General features: G+C 44.9%; 1 protein-coding gene and 1 pseudogene across 6 annotated transcripts in view; both read left to right on the top strand.

Moving 5' to 3' along the window:
- The first annotated feature begins 704 nt into the window (after positions 1-704).
- Positions 705-1,254, top strand: LOC126956799 (60S ribosomal protein L17-like; annotated as a pseudogene).
- A 4,912-nt stretch (positions 1,255-6,166) lies between these two features.
- Positions 6,167-16,672, top strand: part of CSNK1A1 (casein kinase 1 alpha 1) — a 58,263-nt gene continuing 47,757 nt past the window's right edge. For all 6 annotated transcript variants that reach the window (XM_050794030.1, XM_050794032.1, XM_050794034.1 and 3 more), the window contains exons 1-2: positions 6,167-6,894; positions 7,565-7,671. In XM_050794030.1, the coding sequence (XP_050649987.1) occupies positions 6,772-6,894; positions 7,565-7,671 (230 nt within the window). In that variant the 5' untranslated portion in view covers positions 6,167-6,771. The remainder of the gene's footprint in view (positions 6,895-7,564; positions 7,672-16,672) is intronic.

The raw sequence follows: 16,672 nt of genomic DNA on the forward strand, positions 1-16,672 counted from the left end.
TCATCTGAGGTCAGGAGTTTGAGACCAGCCTGGCTAACACGGCAAAACCCCGTCTCTGCCCATTTCTACTAAAAATACAATAATTAGCCGGGCATGGTGGCAGGCATCTGTAATCCCAGCTACTTGGGAGGCAGAGGCAGGAGAATTGCTTGAACCCAGGAGACGGAGGTTGCAGTGAGCCAAGATCAAGCCATTGCACTCCAGCCTGGGAGACAGAGTGAGACTGTCTCAAAAAAAAAAAAAAAAAAAAATCATTGGGTAATAAACATATGGAACTTACCAATCCTTAGAATCTAGAAGCTATAGGAATGAAAAGAATACATATATTCAAAAAATGACATTAATTGAAATACATTTACGGTTAATGAGGCCATAAAAAGTAAGAAATATATGCAGAATGTCTCAAATGTGTTTGAAGTTGCTAACTGTGGAAGCTAAAGCAACTCCTCCTGGATAAGAGGCTAAAGCAACTCCATGTTAGGCCAGGTGCAGTGGCACATGCCTGTGGTCCCATCTACTCGGGAGGTTAAGGCAGAGGCTTGCCTGAGCCTGGGAGATTAAGGTTGCAGTGAGCCATGATTATACCACTGCACTCCAGCAAGGGCAACAGAGCGAGACCCTGTCCCAAATAAATAAATAAATAAATAAATAAATAAATAAATAAAGCAGCTCTTTCCCTAAGTGACCTGAGGTAATCTGTGAAAATGGTTCACTATTCACTTGACCCGGAGAACCCCACGAAATCATGCAAATCAAGAGGTTCCAATCTTCATGTTCACTTTAAGAACACTCGTGAAACTGCCCAGGCCATCAAGGGTATGTATATACGAAAAGCCACGAAGTATCTGAAAGATGTCACTTTACAGAAACAGTGCGTACCATTCCGACGATACAATGGTGGAGTTGGCAGGTGTGCCCAGGTCAAGCAGTGGGGCTGGACACAAGGTCGGTGGCCCAAAAAGAGTGCTGAATTTTGCTGCACATGCTTAAAAACACAGAGAGTAATGCTGAACATAAGGGTTTAGATGCAGATTCTCTGGTCACTGAGCATATCCAAGTGAACAAAGCACCTAAGATGTGCCGCCGGACCTACAGAGCTCATGGTCAGATTAACCTATACATGAGCTCTCCCTGCCACATTGAGATGATCCTTACTGAAAAGGAACAGATTGTTCTGAAACGAGAAGAGGAGGTTTTTGTTTCCAGAAGAAAAAGATATCCCAGAAGAAACAAAAACTTATGGCATGGGAGTAAATTCAGCATTAAAATAAATGTAATTAAAAGAATAAATAAATAAACAAACAAACAAAGCAACTCCATCTTGGAAACTAAACCACTATTTTGGTTTAACTGCAGTTCCAGGAAGTCCTTGAAAATTCCCAGTTTATCTATTGTTCCTTGTGTAACAGCAGATATTTACTGTAAATCCTACTCTTAGGTCAAACAACTTTGATGTTATCCACTTCAATGGTCCTACAGCTCATATCTGAACCACTCCTTTCCCTGTGGTATATAAGCCCCGGGTCTAGTGGGTAATGGCATGGGGATCTACCATCTTGGCTTCTGTTCCTTGAACTCAATTGCTTCTGTTCATAATTCCCTATTAAATGTTTCTTTCTAAAATATTGTATTTGTCAGCTTCTTTCTTCAGCATCCCAACTTCCTCAGACTTTGGGGTACTTTTGCACAGACGTGCCTACCGCAAAACACTGTCATAGATACAGCAATCCACTTTCACAAAACCCCATGGACAATGCAGAGGGGGAGAACAGGGACTGATTAAAGAAAGGGACAGAAATGGCATCACTATCCAAGACTGAAAAACAGGCTGAATGCATTATCGCTCTGACCCAACTGCATATTTCTAATGTCTTCATGTTTTCAGTCACTCCATGACTTCCCTTATGCTGATTATGCACAGGACTATGTAAGACTTAACACCTGACACTGGTGGCTCACACCTGTAATCCCAGCATTTTGGGAGGCTGAGGCAGGCGGATAATCTGAAGTCAAGAATTTGAGACCAGCCTGGCCAACATGGAGAAACCCTATCTCTACTAAAAATACAAAATTACGGCCAGGCACAGTGGCTCGTGACTGTAATCCCAGCACTTTGGGAGGCTGAGGGGGGTGGATCACCTGAGGTCAGAGGTTTGAAACCAGCCTGGTCAACATGGTGAAACTCCATCTCTACTAAAAATACAAAATCAGCTGGGTGTGGTGGTACACGCCTGTAATCCCAGCTACTTGGGAGGCTGAGGCAGGAGAATTGCTTGAACCTGGGAGGCAGGGGTTGCAGTGAGGCAAAATCGCGCCATTACACTCCGGGCTGGACAACAAGAGTGAGACTCCATCTCAAAAAAAAAAAAAAGAAAAAAAAGAAAGAAAGAAATACAAAAATTAGCTGGGCATGGTGGAACATGCCTGTAATCCCAGCTACTCAAGAGGTTGAGGCAGGAGAATCACTTGTACCCAGGAGGCGGAGGTTGCAGTGAGCTGAGATTGTGCCACTGCACTCCAGCCTGGGCGACAGAGTGAGACTCCATCTCAAAAAAAAAAATAAATAAATAAAATAAACAACACCTGGGACACGGACGTTTCTAAGGCATTCCATTTTTCTACTTACTTACACTAAACAATTCTAGAGATTGGCAGGCTACCCTTCTGTTTTTAGCATCCATCTAGACTTCTTGTGCTTGTCTCTATCATTTCACTCGAAGCATGTTCTGGCTACCAGTGACCGTTCCTTGAGTAAACACTGTGGCTTAAAAAAACCAGTTTTTGTTTTTATTATTTAAAAACACTTTTGTAGAGATGGGGTCTATGTTGCTCAGGCTGATTTTGAACTCCTGGCCTCACAAGATCCTCCTATCTCAGCCTCCCAAAGTGCAGGGATTATAGGCATGAGTCACCACACCCAGCCAAGAAAAAAAAAAGTTAATAAAATTCATCTCGAATTCCCTACGAACACAGAAGTAATCCCTGGGACATGATTGTCCAAATTTGTGTTCTACTCTTTCCCTTTTCTCTTTCTTTTGGTAGTAGTTGTGGCTCTAGTCCTGTCATTGCCACTAAGATATCTATGATTTTGGGCAAGTCACTTTGTCTTACTGGGGCACAAATGACATGTGTGAAAGTACTCTAAATTGCAGGCTGGGTACAGTGGTTCATGCCTGTAATCCTAGCAGTTTGGGAGGATGATGCATGAGGATCACTTGAGTCCAGCAGTTCAAGACCAGCCTGGGCAACAAGGCAAGACACTATTTCTACAAAAAGTTAAAAAAAAAAAAAAAAAAAAGACATTAGCCAGGCATGGTGGTGCCTGCCTATAGTCCTAGCTACTGGGGAAGCTTGAGGCAGGGGGATTGCTTGAGCCCATGAGGTCCAGACTACAGTGAGCTATGGTGGTGCCATTGTACTCCAGCCTGGGTGACAGAGTAAGACTTTGACTCATAAGTAAATTGCAAAGCATTAAAAAAATACAATTATTATTATTGAACTAGGTGATCTCTATATTTCCCTCAAGGTCTACAATTTTTATTCTACACTTTTGATATTTTTAGTGAATGCATCTGATCTAGGAGCCAGAAATTGCTCTTTGGTACATTTAGAAGACTCCTTTCTTTTTTTTTTTTTTGAGACAGAGTCTCACTCTGTAGCCCAGGCTGGAGTGCAGTGGCACGATCTCAGTCACTGCAACTTCCACCTCTTGGGTTCAAGCGATTCTCCTGCCTCAGCCTCCCGAGTAGCTGGGACTACAGGCGCCCGCCACCACGCCCGGCTAATTTTTGTATTTTTTAGTAGAGATGGGGTTTCACCATATTGGCCAAGCTGTTCTTGAACTCCTGACCTTGTGATCCGCCTGCCTCGGCCTCCAAAGTGCTTGGATTACAGGCGTGAGCCACCGCACCCGGGCTCAACTTTTAATCAAGCAAGAATATTTAAAAAACCAAAACCACCTACCATCGGCACCATTTCATAAAAGAGCATTTTAATGACACATATGTGAAAAGACTAAATCTCAGAATGAAATATGTGAAATCAGATAAATATATGAAAAATGTATTGCTTACTTTTCTCACATCCTCATGGAAAACTTTGTTAGCGACTTGCACCTGTCCATACACAGACCTTTGGGAATCACTAATTTAGATCACTCCATGCCCACCCTTACCCCGCCCCTGGCTTCATTGAGCATTTTTATCACAACACCAAAATATCATTCTAAATGTATACCTCATTCCCTTATGGAGAACTCCCCAAGCTGAGGAATCCATTAAACTTTGGATGTGTGTGAGAAAATTAGCAGAAGAGGAGTGATCTCTGGAAAATTCAAGATGCTTAAACTTGGCTTTTTTTTTTTTTTAAGACCAGAATTAATTAATTAATTTTTAGACGGAGTTTTGCTCTGTCTCCAGGCTGGGGTGCAGCGGCACCATCTCGGCTCACTGCAACCTCCGCCTCCCGGGTTCAAGCGATTCTCCTGCCTCAGCCTCCTGAGTAGCTGGGACTACAGGCAGACGCTACCATGCGCAGCTAGTTTTTGTATTTTTAGTAGAGACGGGGTTTCACCATGTTGGCCAGAATGGTCTCGAACTCCTGACCTCAGGTGATCCACTCGCCTCTGGCCTCCCAAAGTGCTGGGATTACAGGTGTGAGCCACTGCACCCGGCTGCGTTTTAGGCCAGAATTTAACAGCAGATTTTAACTTAGTCAAAACATGCTTTAGAGTCACCAAAGGCGAACGATGTCTAATAGTGGTGATTTGGGAGTTGGGCACCCTGGGTGTTGGTTGTGCCTTAAAACTTCATGCTAAACTTTAGGGGAAGTCTCTTCCCCTCTCTTCAGTTATCTTCCGAGATGAACCCTATTACTAACCTTAATTACTTGATCACCTTTCAAAGTTGCAGTTAAAATTCTTCACATTTTTCTCTCATTTCTATTTAATTAATTATTTTTTTGAGAGAGGGTCTCTCTGTTGCCCAGGCTGGAGTGCAGTAGCGTGATCTAGTCTCACCGCAACCTCCGCTTCCGAGTAGCTGGGGTTACAAGTGTACGTCATCACACCCAGCTAATTTTTGTATTTTTAGTAGATACGGGGTTTCGCCATGTTGGTCAGGCTGGTCTCGAACAACTGACCTCAAGTCATCTGCCCGCCCCGGCCTCCCAAAGTGGTGGGATTACAGGCGTGAGCCACTGCGCCCAGCCCTCATTTCTATTTTAATTAAATTTTATTTAGGATAGGCTTAGCTTAAATGTTTACGACTGAGGTCTGACTTAAGATGATAGCATAAACCATGGAGGTTTCTTTTGTGAACATTACTATTACTCAACCCAATTTTCCCAGGTCAAATTTTGTAATACAAAACGTGGTCAAGATTTGATTCTCTGATCGATTTTTAGTAAAAAAGAAAAAAATTTCCGTGTAGCTTTAAATGTTGTCAATTAAATTTTGTAATAGTTACCTCTACTCTGTTCAGGTTAATACTGCGGTTTTCAACATGACCAACATACGATTCTTTGTTGTTGTTTTGGTGGGGTTGGGGGGGCATAACAGTTTTTTCACTCTTGTTAAATTAATTTTCTGTTGATTCCATCTAACCCTAATCTTCACTATGAACAAGATACTGAGTTTTCTTCTTAAGATCAAAAGTGGTAGTGAGGCAATAATGCAAAGACGTAGGACGGCAGGAGGATTCCGGCTTCTTTCTTTTTTCCCCTCCTGTGGAAAGAGGGTCTATAACACTCCGTAGTAGAGAAGAAAATTCTAATTATGAAGGGTAATTAGCTAGGTTTTGCTATAACCGAGAGCCCTGAACGATTCCTCAACGCGGGCTGCTTTTCTCTTCCTCTCCACCAGAGGCGATAGCCTCTTTCCAAACAGAAACTGGGTTGGAATAGGCCGGTCCGGGGGAGCGGCCAGAAGAAAGATCAAAGATTAAAAACCGCCTCAAAGAGCAAAGGTCAATACCCAACTCCTAAGGAGGCCTGACACGAAACATGAAGGTGACTCCTCCCAACATCGAGGCCTGGGGCCACTCAGCCTTCCAGAGACCCTGCGGGTCCGAGGCGAGTAACAGGTAACACCGGCTGAGCCGCCGCCGACCGGAAGTGGAAGAAAGCCCGGGGCGGGGTGAGGCAGGCCGCGGCACGCCTGCGCAGTCAGCAGGAGTTGCAGCGCTCATGCGCTACTGGGCGGTGACAGGGTGACGCTCGGAGCGTGGGCCGCGACTCTCACGGATCCGGTTCCGCCCTCTCGCTGCCGATCCTTCGGAGCGAGCGCCCCAGATCCCTTTCCCAGAGTGCTCTGCGCCGTGAAGAAGCGACTCCCGGGGACTGGGGGCATTTTGTGTTGGCTGGAGCTGGAGTAACAAGATGGCGGCGTCGGCGGAGTGACAGGGGTCCCTCAGGGCCGGAGCCGGCGGCAGTGGTGGTAGCTGTATCGCCGCCCTAGCTCACCGCGCCCCTTTTCCAGCCCGCGACGTCGCCGCGCAAGCGAGGCAGCGGCGGCCGCCGAGAAACAAGTGGCCCAGCCTGGTAACCGCGAGAAGCCCTTCACAAACTGCGGCCTGGCAAAAAGAAACCTGACTGAGCGGCGGTGATCAGGTTCCCCTCGGCTGATTCTGGGCCCCGAACGCCGGTAAAGGCCTCCGTGTTCTATTTCCTGCCGCCTTCCTCCGTAGCCTTGCCCAGTGTAGGAGCCCCAGAGGCCTCCGTCGTCTTCCCAGAGGTGTCGGGGCTTGGCCCCAGACTCCATCTTCGTCTCTCAGGATGGCGAGTAGCAGCGGCTCTAAGGCCGAATTCATTGTCGGAGGGAAATATAAACTGGTACGGAAGATCGGGTCTGGCTCCTTCGGGGACATCTATCTGGCGATCAACATCACCAACGGCGAGGTAATCACCTGGGGTGGGGTTCACGATAACGCTGCGCTTTTCCTCATTCCCCCCACCACCACCGCGCACCCCCAAAGTGCTCGGGCCTCTCCTCACCGCACGCACTCGCCAGGGAGTCCAGGGAGCTAGTTTTCCTGGCTTGCGATCCTCGCCCGCTCTCTCCCTAAAAGGGTCAAGAACCCGATAGAAAGGTTGGGGGAACTAGTTTCCCAGCTTGTTAAACACGTCCCATAAATGTCCCTTCGTCGAGCTGTTTTTTTTTTAACCGACTTTTAAGGTGGAAACGGCAAAATCCTCTTTCTGTGATTCCCATGCTTTGCTTTGCTTTTCTTTTATTTAATTCTTAATCCTACTGGGCCTCTTGTTCCAATTAGAACAGTTTCCGATCGCCTAGTTCCTTAAAAACCTCTCACTACGTTCAGAGGTTGCCTCTTTTTTCTGGATGAATCATTTTCCTGCACTTTAGAGGACGTACGATTTCGTCACTACCCCCTGAAGAGGCCTTTGAGGCTGGTTGCCTCGTTTTATAATTACAGAGAGCTTTCTCTTTCCAGCTTTTCACTTCTTCCTTGTAGTCGCGACTTGGAGTTTTGTTAATGTCTCTCTCCTTTCCTAAATGACACTGAATCCGTAGGGATGTTGATGCCATCATCCCCTCTTTCCCCTGCAGGAAGTGGCAGTGAAGCTAGAATCTCAGAAGGCCAGGCATCCCCAGTTGCTGTACGAGAGCAAGCTCTATAAGATTCTTCAAGGTGGGGTTGGCATCCCCCACATACGGTAAGAACCCCGTGCATGTAGGCGATCCGCTGAGGGAAGCACGGAATGGGGAAGTGGGTAGAGGCAGGTAATGAGACCAGCTGAATCCGGGTCTTGTTTTAGTTACCTGGGTTCCTTGTAGCTGGTGCCTTCCTGTAAGTCATCGCAATCACTGAGTAAATTTCAATTTGCCAACTTATTTCATTGTATTACACTGCTCCATTTCGCTTCCGTCATTCTCTTCCCGAGGCTTTCGTTTGCAGTTATGCGTGCGGGTCATCTTTGATCCCTACGCGGAAGGGTTGGCTGCTGCCTTTTTTACGGCGGCACGTCTGATGTTCTTAGGTTTGTCCAGTGAAGTGGATTTGAAGGTGCTGAAGCGACCCGGCAGTGTCAGTTCGAGTTGCTATTGGAGCTGGCTTGGGAAATGGCTGCTCTTTTGTTGTGTTTTTGTTCCAACATGTCTTCCTCCTCCGCTTAGAAAATGGCGGAACGACGTGACTCAACCCCATATTCCTGCCCTTTTCTCAGCTTGGGTTCACAAATTATGCTTCCTTGATTCCTCCTTTAGCAGCCCCGAGTGGATTAAACCTTTCAAAAGCCAAGAATAAAGCTGCAGGAGGCGGTGTGGGGGTTCGAGGAAGGAGATGGCATAGTGACAATGTTTGTGATCTCTGCAGCAGATGTGACATGAAATTGTTGAATTATACTATGTAAAATCCTTTGTGGTTCTTTTAAAAGTGTTAATTACTCTTTCCTTTCGTGAATGGTCATATTTGGCACATTTCAGTCGGGACTAAATTTGTATAGGTAATGGCAAAGGCAGTTTGAGCAGCACCAACTATGTTAAAATTTACTCAAATCAATTGTATTAAAAGAAATCTTAATCACTTAGCCACACTTTGATAAGTAATTTTAACCTGTTGAGTTTGGCAGTAAATCTTAATATCAGAGAAATTGCGGCCTTTGTTGGTGTGGAATATTGGTGAGTGCAAATAGCAGTAACGAGGATAAAAGATGACGAGATAGAAAGACATTGTTCTGTCAAATGGTTAACTTTACTTTGGAGGGTTTTAGAGTAATGTTTTAACTTTTGGGATTAAAGAGCCTCTTCATGGAATGGAGACTAAAATATAGTTTAAAACCAAGCTATTTTTCAGCAACAATCTAAAATACCTTTTGCAAAAATATTCAGAATAGGTGAGAATGGTGTTTACTGTTTGCTGGAGACTCTTTTTTTTTTTTTGAGACTGAGTTTTCGCTCTTGTCGATCAGGCTGGAGTGCAGTGAATGGCACGATCTTGGCTCACTGCAACCTCTGCCTCCTGGGTTCAAGCGATTCTAGTGCCTCAGCCTCCTGAGTAGCTGGGATTACAGGCGCCCGCCACCACACCCAGCTAATTTTTGTATTTTAGTTTCACCATGTTGGCCAGGCTGTACTCGAACCCCTGACCTCAGGTGATCCACCTGCCTCGGCCTCCCAAAGTGCTGGGATTACAGGCATGAGCAACCGTGCCCAGGTTTTTTTCTTTTGAAACGAAGTCTTACTCTGTTGCCCAGTCTGGAGTGCAGTGGCGCAACCTTGGCTAACTGCAGCCTCTGCCTCCCAGGTTCAAGTGATCCTCCTGCTTCAGCCTCCCAAGTAGCTGGAATTACAGGCTTGCACTACTATGCCAGGTTAATTTTTGATTTTTAGTAGAGACAAGGTTTTGCTATGTTGGCCATGCTGGTCTCCAGCTCCACACTTCAGTTGATCCACCTCCCTCGGCCTCCCAAAGTGCTGGGATTATAGGCGTGAGCCACCAGGCCCGGCCTGTAGCCCCTTTTTTCTATTCCAGTTTGTATTTTTCGTATCTTGAATTAAGGACTGGGTTGCATAGTCTTTACATGGAAACAACCCAAATAAAACTGTCCTTAAAAATAAGTTCCAGCCGGGGCTGGGCGCGGTGGCTCAAGCCTGTAATCCCAGCACTTTGGGAGGCCGAGACGGGCGGATCACGAGGTCAGGAGATCGAGACCATCCTGGCTAACACGGTGAAACCCCGTCTCTACTAAAAAAATACAAAAAACTAGCGGGGTGAGTTGGCGGGCGCCTGTAGTCCCAGCTACTCCGGAGGCTGAGGCGGGAGAATGGTGTAAACCCGGGAGGCGGAGCTTGCAGTGAGCTGAGATCTGGCCACTGCACTCCAGCCCGGGCGACAGAGCGCGACTCCGTCTCAAAAAAAAAAAAAAAAATTTTTCAACCGGGCGTGGTGGCTCATGCCTGTAATCCAAGCATTTTAGGAGGCCAAGGCAGGCGGGTCACTTGAAGTCAGGAGTTCGACACCAGCCTGGCCAACATGGTGAAACCCTGTCTCTACTAAAAATACAAAAATTAGCTGGGCATGGTGGCGCGTGCCTGTAATCCCAGCTATTCGGGAGGCTGAAGCAGGAGAATAGCTTGAACCTGGGAGTTGGAGGTTGCCGTGAGTGGAGATGGCGCCACCGCACTCCAGCCTGGCGACAAAGCGAGACTCCATCAAAAAAACACACATACACAAAAAAAGAAACAAAGTTCCAATGCTGATTTATAGTTTTAATGGAGAATTGAATGATAAAATGTGCTATTGGTTGTAAATGAGCAAGTAAATCTTTTGGAAGAAAATTTCAAATTTCTTTTATGAGGTGAATATTAATATGAAATCTGAGATGATATAGATTTGAGGTTTTAAAATCATTCTTGCCTTTAAAAAAAACCTACTATGTGGGAAAATAAGCCCCTCCTGATTTGCTTTCCATCACTATAGTTTTTCCTAGAATTTCATATAAATGGAATCATACAAAATGAGGTCATTTGTGTCTGGCACTTTTCACTTAACATAATGTTTTTGAGATTCATCTATGTTGGGAGATTTTATAAATTTCACAAATCAGGTTAAATTTAATGTATTTGAAATCATTAAAAAGCATTAAGCATTGTCATTTTCAGTGCTAAACCGAAGTACAGTACATGTCCTTTTATCTGGTAGCTTTTATTTAAGACCTGATACAGACCCATAAGGGCAATGAGTAATGTACTGAATAAGCACATGAATAAATTAACTTCTGAGCAGAATTATAGTAATAGGTGCCTATTATAAGGTGGTGAGTGCAGAGAGAGTTATGGTAGTTTTAAGCTGTCTGTGGGTGGGGCTAAACAGATTAACCTCGCTTTCAAGTTAAGGCTTCTTGAGAGGAGATGGGATTTCAGGATCTGGCTCTAAGGAAGAAAGCTTGGTGAACTGGTTTGGTAAGGCATCCAAGAATAGAGAGTGTGGCTTCTGGGTGTAGTCTCTAAGGCAGAACACAGTAATTGGATGAGAGTGTGGAAAGGGTAAATTTGCTTTAGGAGTGGTAGGGTCAGGTATATGGAAACAAAAGTGGTTCATTGGTTTTAAAGTGAAATGTAAAAAAAAAAAAAAAAAAGAAAAACTGTTTCCATTGAAGCGAAAAGGATAAAGATTTACGTAAACGTTCTTTATTTGGATAGCAACATCTTTCCATCCCCCTCAGTTTGTTCCCCACTATTTCTGTATCACCTATGCATGGTACATATTTAATAAATATTTACTTGGTAAGTATTGAATTAAGTTGACTATTTAGTGTTAGCTAGATAAAAGTTATGTGTTATCTATTGTTTTAGAAGTGTTGTCACTAATTTTAAAAAGTTAGATTTTGCTGCCTTTATCCTTCATATACAAATTTGTTCAATCACTTCCCTATGTTTTGTGTTACAAAACTCCGTGTAGGATTTGCTTTTTTTTTTTTGACGTGGAGTCTCACTCTGTCACCACGCTGGAGTGCAGTGGTACAATCTTGGCTCACTGCAACCTCCACCTCCTGGGTTCAAGTGATTCTCCTGCCTCAGCCTCCTGAGTAGCTGGGACTACAGGCACATGCCACCACGCCCAGCTAATTTTTGTATTTTTAATAGAGACGGGGCTTTACCATGTTGGCCAGGATGGTCTCTATCTCTTGACCTCGTGATCTGCTCACCTCGGCCTCCCAAAGTGCTGGGATTACAGGCATGAGCCACCGCACCCAGCCAGAATTTGCTTTAAAGATACTTTGGTATATCTTGCAACAGAGACTGAAAATTATCTGGCCTGCATAGATGACCTGCTTAATCAGGTCCTTCCTGTGTAATTTGAGAGACCTGTTGTTAAGAAGCATAGCATCCAGATTGAAGAGCAAGGATAAACTGGGCGCTGTGGCTCACGCCTGTAATCCTAGCACTTTGGGAGGCTGAGGTGGGCAGATTGCCTGAGCTCAGGAGTTCGAGACCAGCCTGGGCAGTAGAGACAGGTGAAACCCTGCCTCTACTAAAATACAAAAAAAAAAAAAAAAAGTTAGCCTGGTGTGGCGGCGTGCGCCTGTAGTGCCAGCTACTCAGGAGGCTGAGGCAGGAGAATTGCTTGAACATGGGAGGTGGAGGTTGCAGTGAGCCAAGATCGTACCACTGCACTCCAGCCTGGGCTACAGAATGAGACTCCGTATCAAAAAAAAAAAAAAAGAAAAGAAAAAAGAGGCCGGGCGCGGTGGCTCAAGCCTGTAATCCCAGCACTTTGGGAGGCCGAGACGGGCGGATCACGAGGTCAGGAGATCGAGACCATCCTGGCTAACACAGTGAAACCCGGTCTCTACTAAAAAATACAAAAAACTAGCCGGGCGAGGTGGCGGGCGCCTGTAGTCCCAGCTACTCGGGAGGCTGAGGCAGGAGAATGGCGTAAACCCGGGAGGCGGAGCTTGCAGTGAGCCGAGATCCGGCCACTGCGCTCCAGCCTGGGCGACAGAGCAAGACTCTGTCTCAAAAAAAAAAAAAAAAAAAAAAAAAAAAAAAGAAGAAAAAAAAAGCAAGGGTGAGAGAATGGTATCCATTTTCTTGATATTTTAAGAAAAGAAGCTTCCGGTTCTAGGCGCTTTGGGAGCCACAGCTTAAGGTACAGACATGGCCAAGTCCAAGAACCACACCACACACAAGCAGTCCCAAAAATGGCACAGAAATGGTGGACCCCAGGTTCCTGAGGAGCATGCACTTTGCCAAGAAGCACAAGAAGGGCCTGAATAAGATGCAGGCCAACAATGCCAAGGCCATGAGTGCATGTGCTGAGGCTAGCAAGACCCTCGTAAAGCCCAAGGAGGTTAAGCCCAAGATCCCAAAGGGTGTCAGCTGCAAACTCAATTGACTTGCCTACATTGCCCACCCAAGCTTGGGAAGCATACTTGTGTCCTCATTGCCAAGGGGCTCAGGCTGTGCCAGCCAAGGCCAAGAATCAACCAAGGCCCAGGCTGCAGCTCCAGCTTCAGTTCCAGCTCAGGCTCCCAAAGGCGCCCAGGCCTGTACAAAGGCTTCAGAGTAGGTATCTCTGTCTGCCAATGTGAGGACAGAAGGACTGGTGCGAGCCCTGGGCTGCCGTCTTCATGGGACTGGGGGCCTCCTGTGCTATTTGTACAAATAAACCTGAGGCAGGAAAAAAAAAAAAAGAAAATCCTTGGACCTTGTGAATTAATATGTGAGAGCTCACTTAAAATTACAGTTGACTCTTGAACAATGCTAGGGTTAGGGGCACTGAACCCCAACCCACTCCTACTATGCCCCGCAGTCAGGAATCCAAGTATAACTTTTTTTTTTTTTTTTGAGATGGAATCTTGCTCTGTCCCCAGGCTGGAGTGCAATGGTGTGATCTTGGCTCACTGCAACCTCTGCCTTCCAGGTTCATGGGATTACAGGCGCGCCGCCACACTCAGCTAAGTTTTGTATTTTTAGTGAAGATGGGGTTTCACTGGGATGGCCAGGCTAGTCTCAAACTCCTGACCTCAGATGATCCAACCACCTTGGCCTGCCAAAGTGCTGGGATTACAGGCGTGGACCACTTTTGACTCCCCAAAAACTTAACTACTAGTAGACTACTGTTCACTGGTAGCTTTACCAATAACATGAATGGTCAATACATATATATATATATATATATATATATATATATATATATATGTATATATATATATATGTATATGTATAAAGCTCTTCACCCTCATCATCCTCACTTTGGGCTGAGGAGGAAGAAGAGGGGTTGATCTTGTTTGGGTAGCAGAGGCAGAAAAAAACCTGTGTATAAGTGGACCTGTGCATTTCAAGTCCCTTTTGTTCAAGGGTCAGCTGTATTGAGTTTCTGTTAAAACCTTTTTTTGTGTGTTCCATTCTCAATTGAATTAATAAGTTCTCCAAATGAACAATTTTAAAAATTTATTATTATTTTTATATAGATGGGCTCTTGCTATATTGCCCAGGCTGATCTTGTACTCCTGAGCTCAAGTGCTCCTCCTGCCTCGGCCCCCCAAAGCGCTGGGATTATAGGCATCAGCAACTGTGCAGCAACCCAAGAAACAATTATGACATACCGAAAAATTCTTATCTAGATAGGTTTTGGAGGTTTGAGCTGTAGATCTGCCATGTGGTATTGACTGGGTGATCTACAGTCAGTCAGTTCCTTAATCTGTGTGAGCCCATCTGTTTCCTCATTTAGAAAATAAAAAAAGGATTGTTCTAAATGAAAAGGAGAGTGCTGAACAGAAAGATTTAGGGCTTCTTTTGCCAGCTAAATACTCATTTCCATTTGCCTTTGCATACTGAGCTTTTGGGTGGGGTTTTGTTTGAACAAGGGTTCCCTACTTAAAAGTGTCACTGGCCTCATTGATCCTAAGGCCTTTTAGTCCTGGAATTTTAAGACCTATTTTCAAAGGATAGTAGCTAGAAAGAAAGCATTCCAGCAGTTTGATATTGTGTCTACTACTGCCTTCCTTTCTTGTTTTTCCTATTTTTCTTTCATCTTTTATTAGTTTTATTTTTAGCGGCAGGTTCTTGCGCTGTCACCCAGGCAGAGTGCAGTGGCTATTCAGAAGCATGATAATAGCACACTACAGCCTCAAACTCCTGGACTCAAATGATCCTCCTGCCCCTCAGCCTCCTGAGTAGCTGGGACTGCAGATGAATGCCACCTCTCCCAGCTGCCTGGTGTTTTTTAATCACTATTTTTGCCCTCTGTGTCTGAAGGTCAAATGTTTTAGAATGTATTTATAAAGCACTAGTTAATCCTTACTCTTCACTTTTAAAAGCAGCTTAATCTTATCTTTGGCACTGAGCATATATCCTGTGAATAACATAATGGCTGTTACCAGAGAACAGATGATGCTGCTTTGCGTATGTCTTCATTAAGATATATTACAGTATTCATGCTTAGCTTGGACTTAAAAAAAAACCAGGAAAACATACATCACAGATCGTGAGAAATGTGCTTTTTAACTCGAAGGAAAACTGAATTCATGGAGCTGCTTTATACTGGCTTATGAGATAATGTAATAATGCTAGGTAGCATTTTAAGCTAGACAAAATGTTAGAGATGTATATAGCCCTATTCCTACTAATACAAATTAGACTGTTGAATCTCAGGGGAGTTACTAGAGTGTCCTGACTTCCAGTTCTCCTGAGAATCATTATCGCCTTTATGTCAAGCCCAAATCATGCCTGTTCACACCCTCCATATCGTTCCATTTGATGCTGGAGAGCCATCCTGTACTTCTTCACTTGTTGGCATTTTGCCTCATAGAGAAGCTGAAGAGCTCTTATATAAATATAAGTAACCTATTTGTATTTAATTAGATGCTTATGATTCAGGGTGTTCTTATTCTCCCTTTTGAATCTGTGGATTGCAGGATAAAAACTTGTTAGAAATTACTAATTTGTGGCCAGGCGCGGTTGTTCCCACCTGTAATCCCAGCACTTTGGGAGGCTGAGACAGGCGGATCACCTGAGGTCAGGAGTTCGAAACCAGGCTGGCCCACATGGTGAAACCCTATCTCTACTGAAATATAAAAATTAGCCAGGCATGGTGGTGTGCTCCTGTAGTCCCGGCTACTCGGGAGGCTGAGTCAGGAGAATTGCTTGAGCCCGGGAGGCAGAGGTTGCAGTGAGCTGAGATCACGCCACTGCACTCCAGCCTGGGTGACAGAGCAAGACTCTGTCTCAAAAAAAAAAAAAAAATGTGTGTGTATATATATATATTTGTATCTCATTTTGGAGTAAATACTGGAACCCATGTAAAGTATGTGGGTTGTCCTTGGCTTTAGTCAGTGGTCCCCAGCCTTTTTGGCACCAGGGACAGGTTTTGTGGAAGACAGTTTTTCCACAGACCAGAGCTAGTGGGGGGTGGGGTGGGGGTGGGAATGATTTTGAGATGATTCAAGTGCATCACATTTATTGTGCACTTGATTTCTGTTACTATTATATTGTAACATATAATGAAATAATTAAACAACTCACCTTAATGTAGAATCAATGGGAGCCCTGGGCTTGCTTTCCTGCAACTAAATGGTTCCGTCTGGGAGTCATGGGAGACAGTAACAGATCATCAGGCATTAGATTCTCATAAGGAATGCACAACCTAGATGCCTGCAGTTCACAGCAGGGTTTGCGCTCCTATGAGAATCGAATTCTGCTGTTGATCTGACAGGAGGCTGAGCTCAGGCGGTAATGCCAGCACTGGGGAGTGGCTGTAAATACAGATGAAGCTGCACTTTGCTTCTATACTGGATACCGGTCAGTGGCCCAGGGATCAAGGACCCTTGGCTTTAGTCGTTTCTGGAGCTAGATCTTTTTTTTTTTTTTTTGAGACGGAGGCTCACTCCGTTGCCCAGACTGGAGTGCAATGGTGTAATCTTGGCTTACTGCAACCTCCACTTCCCGGGTTCAGGTGATTCTTCTGCCTCAGCCTCCTGAGTAGCTAGGACTACAGGCATATACCACCATGCCTGGCTAATTTTTTTGTATTTTTAGTAGAGATGAGGTTTCACTGTATTGGCCAGGCTGGTCTCGAACTCCTGACCTCAAGTGATCCACCTGCCTCAGCCTCCCAAAGTGCTGGGATTACAGGTGTGAGCCACCGCACCTGACTGGATCATTTTGTTTTAAAGTATATTTAAGCTGTACCTAAAATATCATTAAATCTTG

The sequence above is a fragment of the Macaca thibetana genome, chromosome 6, assembly GCF_024542745.1.
Source record: "Macaca thibetana thibetana isolate TM-01 chromosome 6, ASM2454274v1, whole genome shotgun sequence".
In the NCBI taxonomy this organism is placed as follows: Eukaryota; Metazoa; Chordata; class Mammalia; order Primates; family Cercopithecidae; genus Macaca; species Macaca thibetana.